Source organism: Cucurbita moschata, unplaced genomic scaffold (assembly GCF_002738365.1).
Source record: "Cucurbita moschata cultivar Rifu unplaced genomic scaffold, Cmos_1.0 Cmo_Scf00046, whole genome shotgun sequence".
NCBI classification, from domain to species: domain Eukaryota; kingdom Viridiplantae; phylum Streptophyta; class Magnoliopsida; order Cucurbitales; family Cucurbitaceae; genus Cucurbita; species Cucurbita moschata.
Genome location: NW_019268562.1, coordinates 24,591 through 42,989, shown reverse-complemented (window position 1 = coordinate 42,989; position 18,399 = coordinate 24,591). Strand labels below are relative to the sequence as shown.

General features: G+C 37.2%; 1 protein-coding gene and 1 non-coding gene across 2 annotated transcripts in view; one reads left to right on the top strand and one right to left on the bottom strand.

The window, feature by feature from the left end:
• Window positions 1–6,995, top strand: part of LOC111434815 (nicotinate phosphoribosyltransferase 2-like) — a 13,951-nt gene extending 6,956 nt beyond the window's left edge. The window contains exons 8-15 of the mRNA XM_023072197.1: window positions 69–185; window positions 1,837–1,895; window positions 3,505–3,679; window positions 3,817–3,951; window positions 4,057–4,155; window positions 6,315–6,423; window positions 6,515–6,627; window positions 6,719–6,995. Coding sequence (XP_022927965.1) covers window positions 69–185; window positions 1,837–1,895; window positions 3,505–3,679; window positions 3,817–3,951; window positions 4,057–4,155; window positions 6,315–6,423; window positions 6,515–6,627; window positions 6,719–6,796 — 885 coding nt within the window. The 3' untranslated portion in view covers window positions 6,797–6,995. The remainder of the gene's footprint in view (window positions 1–68; window positions 186–1,836; window positions 1,896–3,504; window positions 3,680–3,816; window positions 3,952–4,056; window positions 4,156–6,314; window positions 6,424–6,514; window positions 6,628–6,718) is intronic.
• A 6,767-nt stretch (window positions 6,996–13,762) lies between these two features.
• TRNAI-UAU lies at window positions 13,763–13,836 on the bottom strand. Its single transcript has one exon. It is a non-coding gene; the product is annotated as a tRNA-Ile (tRNA).
• Window positions 13,837–18,399: the final 4,563 nt, after the last annotated feature.

Here is an 18,399-nt window from a genome sequence, read left to right as displayed (position 1 = left end):
CCCCCCCCTTTTTTTTTTCTATTGTACTTTCTGTTAATTCAACCCAACTCTGCCGATGTTTGCTGCAGTGGTTGCCTTCATTCCATGGCACTTTTGGTGAGACCAACCAAAGTGAGTTGGCTGCATTCACGTCTTATGCTTTGGCATTTCCAACTGACTTCCTTGCTCTTGTGGATACTTATGATGTGAGTTAAATAATTACTAAGATACGTAATTGTGTTTGATAATTTCTTTTATTTATTACATATATTTCCTTTGTAGACCAAGTTAGCTTATCCATTTATTTCCATATTATTGGCACTTTGCATTGCTTAAATTATTATGTGCTATTATAGTACAGGGATGCAATCAAAATGTAGGAAAAACAATCGGACAGAAAATTTGTACTGTAAAAACTGAGAATTGTTAAAAGTTTTATTTTAAATTTGTATTACAATTTTCAATTTACTTCTTGATGTTGTCTAAGAAGATTATTCAGTCACATCTTTACTATTTAAATCGACAATACTATTATTCTGAATCGGGAAATAAACTCTAGGCAAAACTGTAGCAAAAAAACCTCATTACTGTTGTCTGCTCTCATTGGATGAGTTGAATAGCCTCTGTAGTCTATTCCCCTATCCCAACCGCTATTGAGTCAGGTTGAGAATTTGAACTTTGGTCATCTCAAAGAACTCTTCCTTTGACCATGTCCAATTCTATTATAAGACCAAGAAGAAATTGTAGATTGGTTTTATTTCTACTATTTTGTTGTACAAGGATTCATCTGATATGTACTCTCAATTAGTTGCCGAGCCTGTGAACATACCCAATTGCTGCAGAAAAATGAGTAAGTAGGTTGAAATATCAAGTTATTGAGTTTTTACTTTGTCGTAGGAGGTCGTAGACCATCCCTTTTATCTCAAATACTTCTTTTGACTCTGGGTCATCAGCCAGGAGTTATGTCACACAATCAAGAATATATTCTTCATTTCCCTTTTCACAAGTAAACATCTCCATGTGATTGGAGGAATAGGATGTTTGGTTTCGCCATAGCCTCCATTAGTGGTGATGCTTTGCCGATGCATGCTCAATTTTGCTTGTAGTGTTCTGCCGGCGTTAGCATTTTTACATGGCGGGGTTTGTTTTTGGGATGGTCATCAATGAACCTATTTATGGTCGCTGAAGGAATGCGATTCAAGGGCTTTAATACCATGAAGTTAGCTCTCAAGCTAGCTTTTGTGAGAGAAAATTGAGAATGAATCATCAATGGTTTCTTTCATATGTACAATCACTTATGTAAAGCCCCTTCCGGTATGTACCCATGGGGGGCATACATACATACATAAGGAAGTATATAAATTAAGAAATGAGGGGAATCTGAACATAATGGGATTAGAAAATTATTTGGGCCCAATTAAATAAGCCTACAACTATTAAGTTATTTTGAAAACTTGAAATACTTTAAACGTAAATTAAAACCTTTTACATATAGGCTAAGATAATAGATCAATTCTTGAAATTGTTTAGAATCCTACTGAAGTGTTCAATATTTATTATTGAATATTTGTGCTGTTTCTAATTTAAATACCAACTGGGCAGCTTTTTGAGATAAGCAGTGGAGTGTTTGCAGGATATTTCCCTTCCTCTCTTTTCGTATCCTTTTTTTTATACAATTTCAAAATGAGTAATTGTGAATAGTGATAAAGAAAGATGCTTGTAATTTTATTTTGTGAAAATTGAACACTTGTGAATATGTTTTTATGTGTATAATCTATTTTCTTCATTTGATGTCGTTCATGTTTCTTCTTGATGCCTGCATTTATAACCAACGCCATATTCACATTTATTTGCCAGGTTATGCGGAGTGGAATCCCTAACTTCTGTGCGGTTGCGCTGGCACTTAATGATTTGGGGTATGCCTGAAGTACACTTAACATTTACGATTATGAGTTGTTATAAAGTGGGTTTTCTGAATCAAAACGTGATTTTAACGCTTCAAGTTTTTTTTGTTATCCTTTTAGTTGGCGCTTAAGTGTTCTCGTTTCTTTTTTCTCTAGAGTTCTATGTACATGTATGGTTTGACTGGAAATGCGATGCTGCGTTCCTAGCCTATTTTGCTTTTACTGTAACTGGCCTATTTTACTGCTTTGCTCAACTGATCGCTGACTCAGTTAGTTGGCTGGGATGCGAATAAGTGGTTTGGCCGTTAACTATTTGCTTAATTTCATCTGGCTGCTAAGACAGTGGGGATAGAAAGTGTCAGTAGACAGTTACAATATAGTAATAATAGGCTTTAGCTAGTCATTGTGGCACTCTGTTATTGAATAAATTTCCTCAAGGATAAGCAGAATACGGACAGTAAAATGCTTCGCCAGTTGGATAAGAGAGATTTTTGAAGCTGTAATTGCTAAAAGGAAGAACATTTTTTCACTAATAAAGAGCAATAAACGAAGCAGAATCCAGTAATTCTTTTGGCCATCGATCTTCCCTTGAAAAACTAGAGTTCCTTTCATTCTGTTAGTCCCCCTATTGTGAATGTATATTCTAAAAGATTAAGGTGAAACCACCTATTGTAAATGTCTATACAAGAAAGGGCAAAGTGGAAAGTGATGCAAAGTTGGTTAGAATGACTGGTACGCCTGCCTTCATCGATTGGTTAGCTGGAGAGAGTGAGGTATCTTTGTATTGGAAATTGTGGAGAGGTTTTGGGGGAGAATACAGCCTCTCTAATAGGCTGAGTTTGCATGGTTATATTATCACCTTGTCCTCTACTGTTCATAAATAAAATTCCCTAAGATGTCAATCACATTCCAAATCAACCAAATGGTTGTTCTTGTGATGTGAAGCCGCATAACCTTCTTGGACAGTCTGAAGGGTGGTTGATGAGCAGTAAATTCAGGCACTCAAGGACTCCATTGGAGAGTAAAACTGGTTTTTCAAAATGATCGAGGAGAAAGGGCAGTCGAAAAAGATCTGTCTTTAATTAGGTTATGCTTTTTTAGATATAGGTGTGACTAAAAGTAATTTTCTACTAGTTTAAATGTTAAGATTGATAAAATATGCATCAAGTACCAGAGTGATATAGTTAAGCCTTACGATACTCAGGGATTATAGTTTCAGTCAGAAATGTGATACATTTTGAGTTCATGGAGGCTTGCTGAAAATTGATAATAGCTGATGTAGTCCTATATACATTGGCCAAACAGTTTATTATCGAGTTCAGGCCTCTGAGACTATTGATCACTAAACTTCACATTCAAATATTTTCAATTAGGTTTAAGCATTTTGACGCAACGACTTCATGCAACTCCAAATTATTGGGGGTTAGCAACAAGGTGTATCATTTTGCTAGCCAAGTAGGTGTATGTATTGATTTATACAAATGGAGAAGTTAAAATGCCTGGGTCAGTTATGTGTTTGACGTTACAATTACATGTAACTTTTTGGATTATTTGGTAAATGGTCGACTTTTCGAGGATTTATTGAACTTTGAGTACTAAGTTTCAATTCTGTTTAGTGTAGGTACCGAGCTAAAGGGATTAGGTTGGACTCTGGTGATCTAGCATATTTGTCATGTGAGACACGGAAATTTTTTATGGCTATTGAAAAGGAGTTTGGAGTACCTGGATTTGGAAAAATAAATATTTCTGCCAGTAATGACCTCAATGAGGAAACTTTAGATGCATTAAACAAGCAGGTAATAATTTCACTCGAATGGTCTTGATTTGATTATACTTTTGGAATTGTGTTCAGATCTATTTTTCTGTAGTCAATTTTTGTATCAGAACATATGCAGATTTTGCAACTTTTTCTTAATTTGTTTATCCTATGCAGGGTCATGAGGTTGATGCATTTGGAATTGGAACCTATTTGGTTACATGTTACGCGCAGGCTGCTTTAGGATGTGTCTTCAAGCTAGTTGAAATAAATAACCAGCCCCGCATTAAACTTTCTGAAGACGTTTCAAAGGTTGTGATGTTACGTTATTTTTTGTAAAATTGTGAAGTGTGAAGCAAATTCCAGTGATGATGTTTGGTTTATGTAAGTATTATACTCATTTCTTCATTGTTATAGGTCTCAATTCCATGCAAAAAGCGTAGTTTTAGATTATACGGGAAGGAAGGCTATCCTCTGGTAGACATAATGTCAGGCGAGAATGAGCCGGCCCCTAAGGTAAGTCATTAACTTGTATTAGTATTGATAGGACTATTCTACCTTTTAATATAGCAATCATGATAGTTATAGTTTGCTTTTTTACTTTTCTACGTCAATTGGGTGTTTTTCACAATGATGTTTATAAAATTGTTTTGCAGACCAATCTTTTAAAACTTTTCTATGTTTATAGGTTAAATTTTCTTTGGAAGTTTTCTTTTTTCCTTTCGTTGTGTTTTCATTTATTTCTTCTGTATATAAATTTTAAAGTATAGCATATTGAGATTAAGTTATACTTAAAAATAATAATTAATAACTATAACTGAACAATTAATTGGTAAAACCTTAAAAGAAAATATGTGACATTGGAAAACAACAAACCGCCAATTTTTTGGTACTGCTTTTGTTCTAAAAGTTGTTAAAAAGTGTTCGTAAAATTCATTTTCTGCATTATAGGGAAAAAAAGAAATATATATATATATTAAAGCCTGGTTTTCAAATAGGCCCCATGTTTCCCTAGACATAAGATATACAACATCCAAAAATTGTTCTGCAAAATCAGTTTCTACATTTTTTTTTATTTACTTTGGGATATTTTAATCTGTGGCAACCTGTCAGGAAATGTTCTTCCTTCAAAATTATTCATGAACTGGGTTATTTTTCTAATTGCGAAGCTAATAGCAAATTTTGTGAGATAGATGGACTAGTTTTCTAACCAATAATTGGTACTTGTTCTTGTCCATAAGGAATCAGTAGTATGAATCGGTTTTGCTTCCAACACCCCTTGTTTGTGTAGAAGTTTCAGAATCTATTTCCTTAAAGTGACACTTGTGCCACTACGGGATCTTGCCATTCAAATATTCTTAGACTTTTACTCTAAACTCCGTTCATACTTCTTAGACATCAACATACACGATGGTAAGAGTCAATTTCGTTCTTAGGGATGTTTAACAAATATATTATGGTCAATTTGGCATTTTTGTATCCTTCCCTCATCTATGAATCTCACAAAAGGACTTCTTCAGTTTACACCCTTTGTTCTTATTTTTCAAATCCATTAGGTATTCTCATAAATATTTCGGCTAGGTTCTCGTGAGACGTATTTTAATATTAAATACATAGTTGGGCCAATTTAGATTAACATCAAGGGACAGGAGAAATCTAGTGATATTAAGCTTAACTAGTCCAGAGTTTTTTTTGTCAACCCATTCCATGAGATTGAATGAATAAAGGAGAGTTATATGTCTTTTTTTACTTTTCTACTCTGTGTTATCATTGGGTTGAATGATATCAGCTTCTGATTTTACCAATCAAACTCTTATTGTAACGGCCCAAGCCCGTTAGCAGATATTGTCCTTTTTGGACTTTCCCTTTCAAACTTCCCCTCAAGGTTTTTTAAAATGTGTCGACTAGGGAGAGGTTTTCACATTCTTATAAAGAATACTTTGTTTCCCTTACCAATCAATGTTGGATCTCGCACATATTAAACGAGGATGTTCCATTCAATGTAACTGTAACATTGGTTCCAGGAGAGATTAGGCTCATTGGTAAACGCATCCCCATATTCATTGAGCATACCCCCATTCTCAGCTTGAACCAGTAAAAGGCACCCATTAAGAATCTGATAGTTGTAGGTACATTACATTTCATCTTTTTGCTGGATCATTTAGTTAATATCTCTTTTGCTTCAAGAAGTTGGCACTGGAAGAATATAGCTTGTTATGTGCTGCTCGGCATAAAGTAAATATAGCATTATTTCATCATTGGCTTAAAAGAGAAATCATTGGACAAGCCTCAAGTAGGGCATGTTCTTTCTTTAGGATCAAACTAATATCCATAGCCAACTTGAGTATAGCTCAAACTGGTTAAGATGTATGTAATATCCTTGACCAAAAGGTTGGAAATTTTGAAAACAAGTGTACAATCATCGATGATCAAAAGAAGAGATAGGAAAATAGCAGGTCGTGGCAATACAGTAAAAATATGGTTGCTGAAAAACAAACCAAGTTAGAAAATAGGGGATAGTAGTCGGTTCTTGGGCGTCGTGTTTTATCCTGTCATTCATCTAGATCCTATCTACGAATCATATCCTGTATTTTGTTGTCTTTAAAAAGATCTATTGAACGTACAGTTACTGTTTGTGACAAAATTTGAACTACCATTTCATGGATAAACTGCAGGTGGGTGAAAGAATTCTATGTCGTCATCCATTTAACGAATCGAAAAGAGCATACGTGGTGCCACAGCAAGTAGAGGAGCTCCTCAAGTGCTACTGGGCTGGAAAATCAGGTGAAAACCTGCGTAAATCTTCGATCGAAAATCCGTTCTTCAAGCATCCAGTTAATAGCTAAACTCAATTCCTTAACTTTTTTCCTTGAAGGTAAAGCAGTGGAATGTCTACCAGCTCTGAAGGACATAAGAGATCGTTGCATTAAACAACTTGAGAAAATGCGTCCCGATCACATGAGAAGACTTAATCCAACGCCATACAAAGTACTATCAACACATATCAACAATTTCATTGGTATTTGTTTCACGTTCTTGATCAGATGGGTTTGACAAATTTAGAAATGTTGGTATGCAGGTTAGCGTGAGTGCAAAGCTATATGATTTCATTCATTTCTTGTGGCTAAATGAGGCACCTGTTGGGGAATTGCAATGAACCCATAATTGACAGCATCAGCCCAAAGTAAGATTCGTTGTTCCTATAACACAGATAAAAACAGCCTCCTGCTTTTTTTTTTTTCTTTTTTTTTTGTTACAGTGGCTTGCGTTTATTAGTTGTACTGAACTTTTCTCTTTCACTCTCAATAGTTTAGATATGAATAATAATTGAGTTTGAATTTGCTTCACTTTGGTCACTATCATCTTCACCTAATACTCACTCACCTAATGTTTGGCCTAGCTAATCATGTGACACCATTACTTGTATAAATATTTTTAAAATTTAACAACAAAATTGACTTGAAGCTGTTTGGTTTAAGGTTTGATTGGATGTTCATGAGTAATAGATGTTTGATAATAATACAACTAAAATAAGAGATACTTTGTTTTATATTTTTGAAGAAAATAAATCACTTATTAACCGATCAAAGTTAATTCAAGTAAATAATATGAATTAATTCATTCCAAGTTATTAGTTAATTTATATCAACATTCTAAATGAAGTAATTGTATGATAACTCGATCTAATAATTGAGTAATTTTGTATGATTTGATTTGATTCGATTCGATTCAACCTAAATGAGGGTATTTTTACTAGTTTTTATTAATGGGTAAAAATTATTTCACTTTAATCAAGTTAAATTAGTAAATTGATTCTGTTATTTAAGTTATTTTAGTTGGTTAATTTTAAATCATTTTCCTTTTAAAAAATTATTGAATTGATTTTATTAATGATAAAACATTGCATTATTATCCCTAAATTTTAGTTACTTTTAATATGGTCTTCAAGTTTTAAAATGTACATCTTAAACTAGGTAATTAAATTTCTTGATTTTGACACTTTTAACGGTAAGTAACTATTAATTAATTTTAAATAATTATGATGTGATTTTTTCAATTAATTTTAAGTGACCAAAAACTAATTTGAAGTATTAAATTATTAATTGTTTTAAATTAATTAATAGAATATTAAGACAAATGACTTAAAAGTGGACAGTAGTGAAGGCTCAATGTAAAAGTGTACATTCAAGTCTTCCCTATCAAATGGAAACTAACTCAAAATTTACCCAAGGGTAAAAGTGTAACCTTGTAAATCATACAAAGATTAAAAGTATATTTTTTTTCCTAAAATTTAAAGGGTAATTGCAAAAATTAGTATATTTAAAATATATTATTGATATATCAAAGTTATTAGTAAATGAATGTTGGTGCATCAATAGTAAACACTCTTCGTTATGAAATACTCGTTCATTTTGAATGAGTTTTAATAAATCACTTATATACTAATAGTACAATTGAAATTCTATCGTTCAAGGAGAATATACTATTGTAATGACTCGAAATTTTCTACTTAATTTAAGGTCGTTACTATATCATTAATATTGAATGCGGAAATACTTCATTTAAACTTTTATAAAACGTCACCTTCATCTTAAAACACAGCCATGAACTTACGTGTTTTGAAAATATCTAAAATGACACAACAAAAGACTAAATGAAATAAATAAACGTTAAATTAAAAATAAGATTTGCAACCTCAATCTTCCGTGCTTTTTTTAATTTTTTCAGTACTTGTCATTATGTCATTCACATAGGTACATTATCGAGAACTAATGTTAAGTGTTGTAATGACTTTGATCATGGTTATGAAGTCATGTTTGTCATTATTTTGACGATCTAAGAATTGTTCCAAAGATTTCAATGGGAGGGTGAGTTGAACTATACCAAATATAGTTAAAAATAGATTAAAACTCTTAGAAATGTAATTACCTACAAAATTTTCTGTTGTTACTTCTAACTATCGGTATTCCAAAAAGAAAAGGAAAAAAATATATATATTTGCCGAGGTCCCGGCGAAGTCGCAAAAATCTACCGGTTGCTGAAATTTTATCTTTTGAACATTTGACATACACATCAAATTGTCATATTTTTAAGCTAGCCATTTTCGTTTACAAGTCGTGTAGATTTAGTGGGTCACTTTGGACCATTTTTAGGTGAAATAGTTATTTAAACAATGAGAAATAAATAACTGAATTTTTATTCTGTTACTTTATTGAACACTTTTCTTCTCCCAACAAGATTTCTTTAGCCGAATCGCTCAGTCAAGATAACAAGTGGTATCAGTGCTAGGTTCATCTACCGGTGATATATCATTGTGAAGAAGCCAAGTCTATCAAAAGCCAAGTTGATTAGCTCAATTAGTTAGAACATCAACCTAACAACGCACAGGTCTCATGTTCTCAAGTAGATGAAAATGCAAAGCGCGAAAATACACACATCGTGGGGTCCATCCCAGATAGGCTCACTCACTCCTCCACATCACCGTTGAGTGTCGGCATCTCCATCACCGCCACTAAGAGGCCGGCGCCACGAAGACGGAACTTGAGTTGTCGTCAAGCGAGCGATTAAGGAGACGACTGCCTCTGTGTAGTGCCCGATGTTGACGAGGTCCAACTACAATGAGTGGGCCTTGTTGATGTGCATTAACCTACAGGCGCAAGGGTTGTGGCACACCGTCGAGCTGGAGGAAGGAGAAACAATCAAGTATCGGGAGGATCGGCTAGCGTTTGCTGCTATACTGCAGTTTGTACCTCTAGAGATGCTGGTGTCTCTCTCCACCAAGGGCACAGCACAATCGACTTGGGAGGGGATCAAATCCCATCGGGTTGGTGTGTAGCAAGTGCGGGAGTCCAACATTGAGCAGCTGCAGAAGGAGCTCTCGAAGATCCGCTTTAAAGATGACGAATCTGTCGATGATTTTTTAATGCGGATCATGGGGCTCGCCAACAACATCACCACTCTCGGTGGGAGCATCAGTAAGATAGAAATCGTGAAGAAGATGCTGCAGGTCGCCCCCGATCACCTTGAGCAAATCGCGATTTTGATCAAGACATTACTTGACTTGAATAACCTAACGGTGGAAGAGGTGACCGAAAGATTGCGCAATGTCGAGCAGAGGAAGAAGAATGCCTCTTTAGCTGTCGACAAGCAGTGTCGTTTACTCCTCACTGAGAAGGAATGGCTTGCATGCCTGAAACTCCGTGACAACTCCGACAAGAGCAACGGGTCCTCGAGCGACAAAGGCGGTAAGAAGCCATGAAAATCTCGGGAGTGCATGCGCGGGAAAGAAAGGGATCAAAAGAAGAAGTCAACTGATGACAGGCTGATCCAGTGCTTGAACTGCGTGACGAAAGGCCACCTGAGCAAGAATTACTGGAACAAGAAGAAGACCCATGTGGCCCAATCTGAGGAGGAAGAACCGACTCTTTTCATGGTGAGCGCATCGGTCTTATCTGACGTCTCCAATTCTGATTCCAAATCCATGGAGGTAATTGACGATGGCATAACTGCTCTGGTGAGCATCGAACCCGAGGAAGAGCTCCAGCTCAATGTGACAAAGGCACCAGCTGGGAGCCAATTCAGCTAAAGGAGGAGCGAGTGTTCTCTCAGATCAGCGAGAGGGGCGAGCAGCACGAGCACCAGTGATGGGTCCTCGACACAGGAGCAACAAACTATATGACCAGGGCCAGGTCTTCATTCTTCAAGCTCGACTCGAGGATCCGCGGGATGGTGAAATTTAGTGACGGCTCCATCATCAAAATTGAAGAGCGCGACACCATTTTGTTCGTCGGCAAGGGAGGCGAGCACCGCAAGCTGACCGACGTCTACTTCATCCCGAGGCTCAAGGCTAACCTTGTGAGCCTGGGTCAACTCGATAAGGCCGGCTGCCACATTTCCATTGAGCGCAGGCTACTCAAGATCTGCGACGATCGACGACAACTGCTCATGCAAGTTCGGTGCATGGTAAACTGCCTCTACATCCTGAAGTTGAAGATAGAGCAATTAGTCAGCCTCTCAGTAAGGACCGAAGAAGTAGCTTGGAGGTGGCACGTAAGGTATGGGCACCTAAACTTACCTGCTCTACAAAAACTACACAAGGAGGAGATGATGCACGGTTTGCTGGCAATCGAAGGCGTGAACAGGCTGTGCGATGGATGTCTCATTGGCAAGTAAAGGCGCACCCCCTTTCCGTCTAAGGCATCCTACCACGTTGGTGAGCCATTGAAGCTCGTGCACAGCGATATCTGTGGACCCATCAAGGCGGCGACCCTAGTCAGCAAGACCTTCTTCCTCTTGCTAGTCGATGACAAAAGCCGCTTCATGTGGCTGGTCCTGCTACAAGCGAAGAGTGAGGCGACAGAGGCAATTAAGCACACTCAAGCGCGCGCGGAGGCCGAATGCCAGAAGAAGATACGAGTGCTGCACACGGACCAAGGTGGAGAATTTACCTCATCAAGCTTTAGTAAGTATTGCTACAAGCTCGACATGCAGTGACACCTAACGACGGTGGCAAGGTTGGAATTTTTTAACTTATTGCTAGCGATCGCGCCACATCATTCCTGCGAGGTCCACCACATGGACGTGAAGTCCACTTACCTCAACGAAGAGCTGAAGAAGGTCGTCTACGTCCGACAACCACCTGACTTCCTAGACAACGACAACTCCGGCAAGGTAGTGCGCCTACACAAGACACTCTACGGGCTTCGGCCACGTCGAGTAGCGACAGATTGTAGGAGTGTATGTCGACGACCTCATAATCACTGGAGGTGACATGGAAGTCTTTGGAAGATTCAAGAGGGAGATGTCAAAGAACTTCAAGATGAGGGATCTCGGCGTATTCAACTACTACCTCGGCATCGAAGTGCAACAAAGTACTGTAGGCATCACCATCTGTCAAAGTGCATAGGCGAAAAAGCTGCTAGACACAGCTGGGCTAGTGGATAGTAACCCTACAAGGACGCCAATGGAGTCACAACTCTAGCCAAGGAAGGCCGGCACTACGACGACAGTCAACGCCACCAATTACTGCAGTACTGTCGAGAGCGTATGCTATTTGGTAGACACACACCCTGACCTTGCTTATTTCGTTGGATACATGAATAGGTTTATGGAAGCACCTAGGGAGGAACATCTTTTGGCTGTCAAGCGCATCCTGATATGTGGCTGGAACCAGAGGCTTGGGTGTGAGATACTTTGTAGGGAGAGGAAAAGAGAAGCTTGAGTTGGTCGGCTACAGTGATAGTGATAGGGTCGGTGACGTTGATGATCTACTAGCAATCAACTAAGCAAAAGGTAGTTGCTTTGTCCTCTTGCAAAGCAGAGTACATTGCCGCTTCGACGGCAGTAACACAAGGGGTCTGGCTTGCGTGGCTGATGGAAGAATTCATCAGAAAAGAAGGCGATCCCCCCAATGCTTTACGTGGACAACAAAACTACGATCTCCTTGATAAAAAATCCAGTTTTGCACCACCAGTGCAAGCACATAGAGATCAGGTTCCATTACATCGGAGAGTGTGTAGATCGGAGGCTTATCAAGATTGACTCATCCGAACAGAGGAACAGCTTGGAGACATTTTCACCTAGTCTCTGGCGCGAGTAAAATTTGAGGAACTTCATTCAAAGATCGGAATTCAAATAATAAGATAGATATACCACAGTATTAGGGAGAGATTATTAGATAAAAGCCTGCGGTTTTCCTTATTTAGTTTTTTCATCTTTTTACTCACATGAGTTATTTGAATTTATTTCTTTTGACCATTTGACATACACCTGGAATGGATTGTCATATTGTTAAGCTGAGCCATTTTCAGCCATGTTTACAAGGAAGTAGGGTAGAATAGTTATTTAAATAAGTAAAAAATAAATAACCGTATTTTTCCTCTTTCTATTACTTTACTCAACGCTCTTCTGTTTTTCTTTTCCCAACAGTTCCTTTTGCAATTTTTCTTCGTCAAGATTTCCTCAGCCGAATCACTTAATCAAATATAACATTGGCTACCAAACTTCTCCCTCCTATTCCTTCTTGCCATCCAACTTCAGACCACCTGCAATGAAGAAACGAAGCAAAATATGAGAGGAAGGAAAACCCAAAAATTAATTTTTTGTGAATCCCCGATTCACCTCCTCCGACGTCAAACAACCATGAAACTTCGTGGGAGAGAGGAGGAGAAGCAAACAGAGAGGGAGATGAAGAAAAAGAACGAAAAACGACGTCGAAAACGTCACGAAAAGGAGAGAGAAAGCTTCACCAAAAAATCGAGTAAAAAGTTGGGTAAGGAAGAAGAGATCATCCGTGACCTGAGGCCTAAGAACCCAAAAACTCAAGTAGCCCAAGGCCCAAACTCACTTGTAGCCCAACCCGCAAACCAAAGCCCAGTGGCCCACCTGTAGCCGACGATTTGCAAGCCAACACGAACCGCCCTTCGACCTGCACCTCGACCTGGAGCGCTTGCACGACATAGCGCGCACTGTTTCTGCCACGTGTCAACCTGCGGTGCGACAGTGGTTTCGACCGCTTTTTTGGTGGTTGTTACCTTTGTGGCTTTCCGGTGGCTGTTTGAGCGACTTTCGACAGCTTTTCTGGCAGCTCCTCGGCTTGCCATTTTTATCCCGAGTCATATTTCACATTGTTAGTTGAATTATTAATTAAAATGAGAAATACTAATGAAAGGTGATGAACGGCATTTTTATCCCGAGTCATATTTCACATTGTTAGTTGAATTATTAATTAAAATGAGAAATACTAATGAAAGGTGATGAACGGTGCGATAGGAAGTATATGAGTTGTGATGATGTATGAGTTATTTCTATATTGAGCATGTTGTATGATGATGAGTGCCATATTGCATATAGTATATTGAGCATGTTGTATGATGATGAGTGCCATATTGCATATAGACTGACATAATAGGACACAACTCTAATATGATGTGTCATAAGAGAAAATAAGATGGAATTTATTGCATAATGTTTATAAAAGCATAGGGATACACTTCATATGGGTTCCACTTACCTTTAAGGTCGCTACATATTAGTGACCAGAGAGGGTCTAGGGAGTGTGCAAGCCCCACAAGGATGTGTTTGAGAGGGTCTAGGGAGTGTGCAAGCCCCACAAGGATGTGTTTGGTTCTGGTGAGATTTGAACCCACGATTTTTGGCTCATAAGACCAATGCTCTAACCAACTAAGCTATAGAACCTTGGGTGTTTTGATTACATCAATATTTAATTGAAAATAATATAATTATATGAAGAGCTCGTTTCTTACTCACAAACAAATGAATTTTAAATAAATTATAACTTGTTTCGCAAGTATTCTCTACCAATCAATTGAATTGCATTTTAAAATTTAGTCGAGAATCGAGTTTTAGGGAGAGATATGTGTAATAACCCATTTTAAAAGACGTAGAACTTTTTATTTCTCAAAGAAGAATTATTTTTAAAGGAATGTGATAGAAGGGAAAAGAACAAGAAAATGAAAGAGAAAATTTTATATAAAAAGTTACCAACCAAGCCTTTTAACATTACTTTGTCATCTGGTTCAACCTTGATTCTCAGTGCTCTCTTTTCTATAGGTAGCTCAATCAACACCCATTTATTATTCTTTGCAAGTGAGCCAATCTCATTATCCATGACTTTCTCCCACTTGGTTGAATCTTCTACCTATAGGGCCTCATCAAAGAACTTTGGTTTTTCTTCGTCAGTTAGCAATAGATACTGTGATAAGGAATCAACTAAAGAGAGAGCTCTCCTACCAAATAATAAGGAATCAACCCAAGGAAAAAGTCTGATATAAAATGATAAGAAATCAATCCAAGAGAAAGCAATGATACCAAATGATATCAAAATCACTACTAGAGGAGTAAGATTCGGATTACCTTGTTGATCGAATATCTCAAGGCAAGAACACTTGTTTGAGATTCAAATCACTCCATAAATAAGATCGATTATGTCTAGCTTGAATGATTCTAAACATGCAATCTAAACTTAGCCCTAATTATAAAGAATCACTCCAAGGGAGAGTAAAATTCAGATTATCTTGTTGATCAAATATCTAAAGGTAAGAACACTTGTTTGAGATTCGAATTACTCCATAAGCAAGATCGATCATGTTTAGCTTGAATGATTCTAAACATGCAATCTAAACTTAGCCCTAATGATAAAGAATCACTCCAAGGGAAAGTAAAACTCAAATTATCTTGTTGATCAAATATCTCAATGTAAGAACACTTGTTTGAGATTCGAATCAATCCACAAACAAGATTCATCAAGTCGAGCTTGAATGATTCTACATGCAACCTAAACTACATAGAATTGCAAAGAAACTTAGTCATTGGCTAAAGGAAAACACAAAGGTCTCTTTTACTACATTTTCCAAGTCTCCTTCACAATGATAACATACATGACTTTATATAGCGTCAAAATAAAATCCTTGATCATAATTGAGGCATCTCAAGTGTTAATTCATACTTTATGACTATAATTAGCCACTATGTATACTTTACGGCCATAATTAGGGACCGTATAAATAAGCCTTAAAATACATTAAAAAAAACACCATAACTCTAAATTACTCTCTATTACGATTCACCCAAAATGTATAACAATGAAGCTTCATTATTCATCAATGAGACAAAATTAAAATATTTTTTGATAATTTCAACAACATTTTCTTCACATTTTCATTGAAGTATATTGTATGATTGATGTCTCTTAGTTCATATCATAGTGTAATGAAGATAGATATCTATCGGATTTTCTGATAGTTCAGGATGATCTTCTCAACACTTGCTCAGGTTTCAATTGCTCTACGTCTAGTTCTTTAGCAACAGTTTTTGGACTTTCGTCATTAACATTTGTAATAACCGTAAATATATACTTACTAAGAGTCCTTACGAACGTCTCATGCTCTGCTAAAATGTGGAATATAACTCTTAAAAGTATACCTTATCTCTAGTATAAATGTTGGAAACATTTAAAAACATCTTCTATCTCTTGAAAACACAGCCATGATCTTATGTGTTTAATACAAAATACTGAAAAATTTAAAGAAAATAAAAACAATACAAAATAATTAAAACAATGAGATGCAAAACAACCTATCCTAACCTAAGACTAGGAATTTAAATCTGAGTCTACCCTATGCACGTGCCAGTCTCTACTCGCGATGCTGCCGTCATCCGTACATGGGCGTTGCCTTTACCTGAAAAATGATATGGCACACAACTAGAGTATTTCAAAGAATACTTAGTAAGTGACCCCACTATAGGAGTCATGCTAATGCAAAGACATGCTAATGCAAAGACATGCAATCATGTTCTTGGGACCTTTCTCTATTCTCTAGGGATGGCCTCCAGTCTCGTACTACTATGAATGTGTAGTACTTTCCTGCACACGACCCACAAGTGCTAGTGTAAATCTCCAGGGGGCTCGCACACCCCCTGGATCCTCTCTGGTCAAGCTAATCTATATTGATATCCGGAGGTCAGCGGAACCCCTTGGTGTCATGCTTCCCATGAACATCCTCATCAATATACTGTACGCGTCCAGACTCATCGTTTTTGGGGAAGTATCCCTCTGCATATTTTAAAGACCAGGCTGACTCGATGACTCTAAAAAGACAGGTAAATTTTTCATAAAATAAAACAACACAAACTTAAAGCATATCAAACATTATATCAAAATAAAGTTTATACATAAGTATTTTAAAACACAACACCATGTTAAAATACAAAATAAGAAAAGACACAAGACACTAAAACAAAAGGGTTGAGGACGATGGGTGAGGTTTGTCTATGGCACCTACTCCAGAGTCCTCTCCTAACCTCAACCAGCTCCTTATTTTCTGAAAAAAAATGGAGAATAAGAAATGAGTACCAAGACTCAGTAAGCAGCCTACTTGTAGGCTCTTAATCGTGTCCTTGATATGCTAGGGTACCACACTTTTTGTTTTCTTGTTCTTATTTTTGTTCTTGTCGTAAGTTTTTGTTATGTTTCTTAATTCGTTATCCAAGACACTCCCCTTAGGACTTACGGTACTAGACATAAACTTGTCAACCCGTGTCTGAGGCTTCTTGTGTTCCAAGCGACACAGTCTTAAGACTTACGCTCAAGGCTTCATACGTTCCAAGCAGCGTAGTCTAAGTCATAGCATGATGTACCGTGGGAGGTCTTTGGAGGTTCATGATTCAAGGCCAGGGTAACTTACTCTCTTCTTGCTCCATCAAGGCCATAGGTTACTCCCCATGATAGACCATAAAGGTCACATGCTTGATGCATGCATGAACATGGCATAGACCATAAAGGTCACGTGATTGATACATGCATCAACATGGCATAGACCATAAAGGTCACGTGATCTGGCATAGACCATATAGGTCACGTGATCGGTGAATACATGAACATGGCATCTTGCAAATCATCATGGCGCAGAGCATCTCATCTAGGTGAGGGAAATGAGGCCAAACATGACATCCTGCGAAGGAAACACGGGGCAGGGCATCCCACCTAGAAGAGAATACAAGGCCTCTTTAGAAAGCACCTCGTGGTGGGAGGTATGGGCCACAATTGGGCATGCTTAGAGTATTACCTAGCCACTCAAGCACATCAATATTTGTTAGAAAGAACTATTTTTAATTTCATAAATTATGTAAAAGTCAAATGGTCAATTTGACTTATTCTTTTGTGGAGATTAAAGGGGATCGGAAATAAACCCCGTCCACAAACGTCTTTTGTCGGGAGACTATAAATACCCACAATATGTTATGTAAAATGAAGAGTCGTGGATGAGTGTAATTCAAATCTCAAATTGAGACGTTTTCCTTAGAAATTCGAGCATCATATTTGCCATTTCTAAGTTTCAAGCAATTCTTGTGGTAGAATTGCACCCGAGCCATTCAATCAAGCCTTGATCAAGTTTGATTGTGGAGTGACTCAATTTAGAACAAGGTTTCAAAATCTTGCTTCTAGATCTTCGATCATAAGAGGTAATCTAATTCTAACCTTATCTCTTGGTTGATCCAAATTTCGTATAAGGAGGTGTTAATTACTTTGATTCAAAGGTTCTTGCTTCAACAAAAACTTGGATCGTTGGGCTGAGGATTAGGGTTGCCTTATCAGTTTGGTATCAGAGCTAGGTTTACATCTTTGTGGCCGACTCAAGAATTGATTTTTTCTTTCATTTCTGCTATTGTTTATCGTTTCTTTAAATCTGTCCATTTATTTTCTTGTTGTCATTTCCGCCATTATTCATAACTTTTCACTTTGTTCTCATTTTCTTCCTAAAGATCACGTTGAGATCTTGGAAAAAAAAAAGATTATCATATTTGTTCTTACGATTGTGATTATAAACGATTTTTATCATTTTTTTTAGATCATTTGCATGTTTATTTGAAGATCAAATAAACTTTGATTCACATCTTTTTCTTAATCCATCTAAATCTAGAATCGTTGTGTTTGATATATTTTTTTTTCTCATAATCTACGCTTGAAGATAACTTCTAAATTTTCCGAATTCTGCAATTCTATCCCAAAATATCTTTGTGTCTCTTATTTGTTTGTTCACTTCTTGTTTTATTTTGTTGTTATTTCATAATTGACTTATCTTCATTGGCTTGAATAGCTTGCTACTATTAGAATTGCTTCATCCATATAGTAGCCTACCTTGATCATAATTTAGTCACTTTCTCAAACAGCCTACCTTTGTGTGTATAAACACGAGTATCCCCGAGTGTAAAATCAGTGAGTTGAGTCTCTGAGGTCCT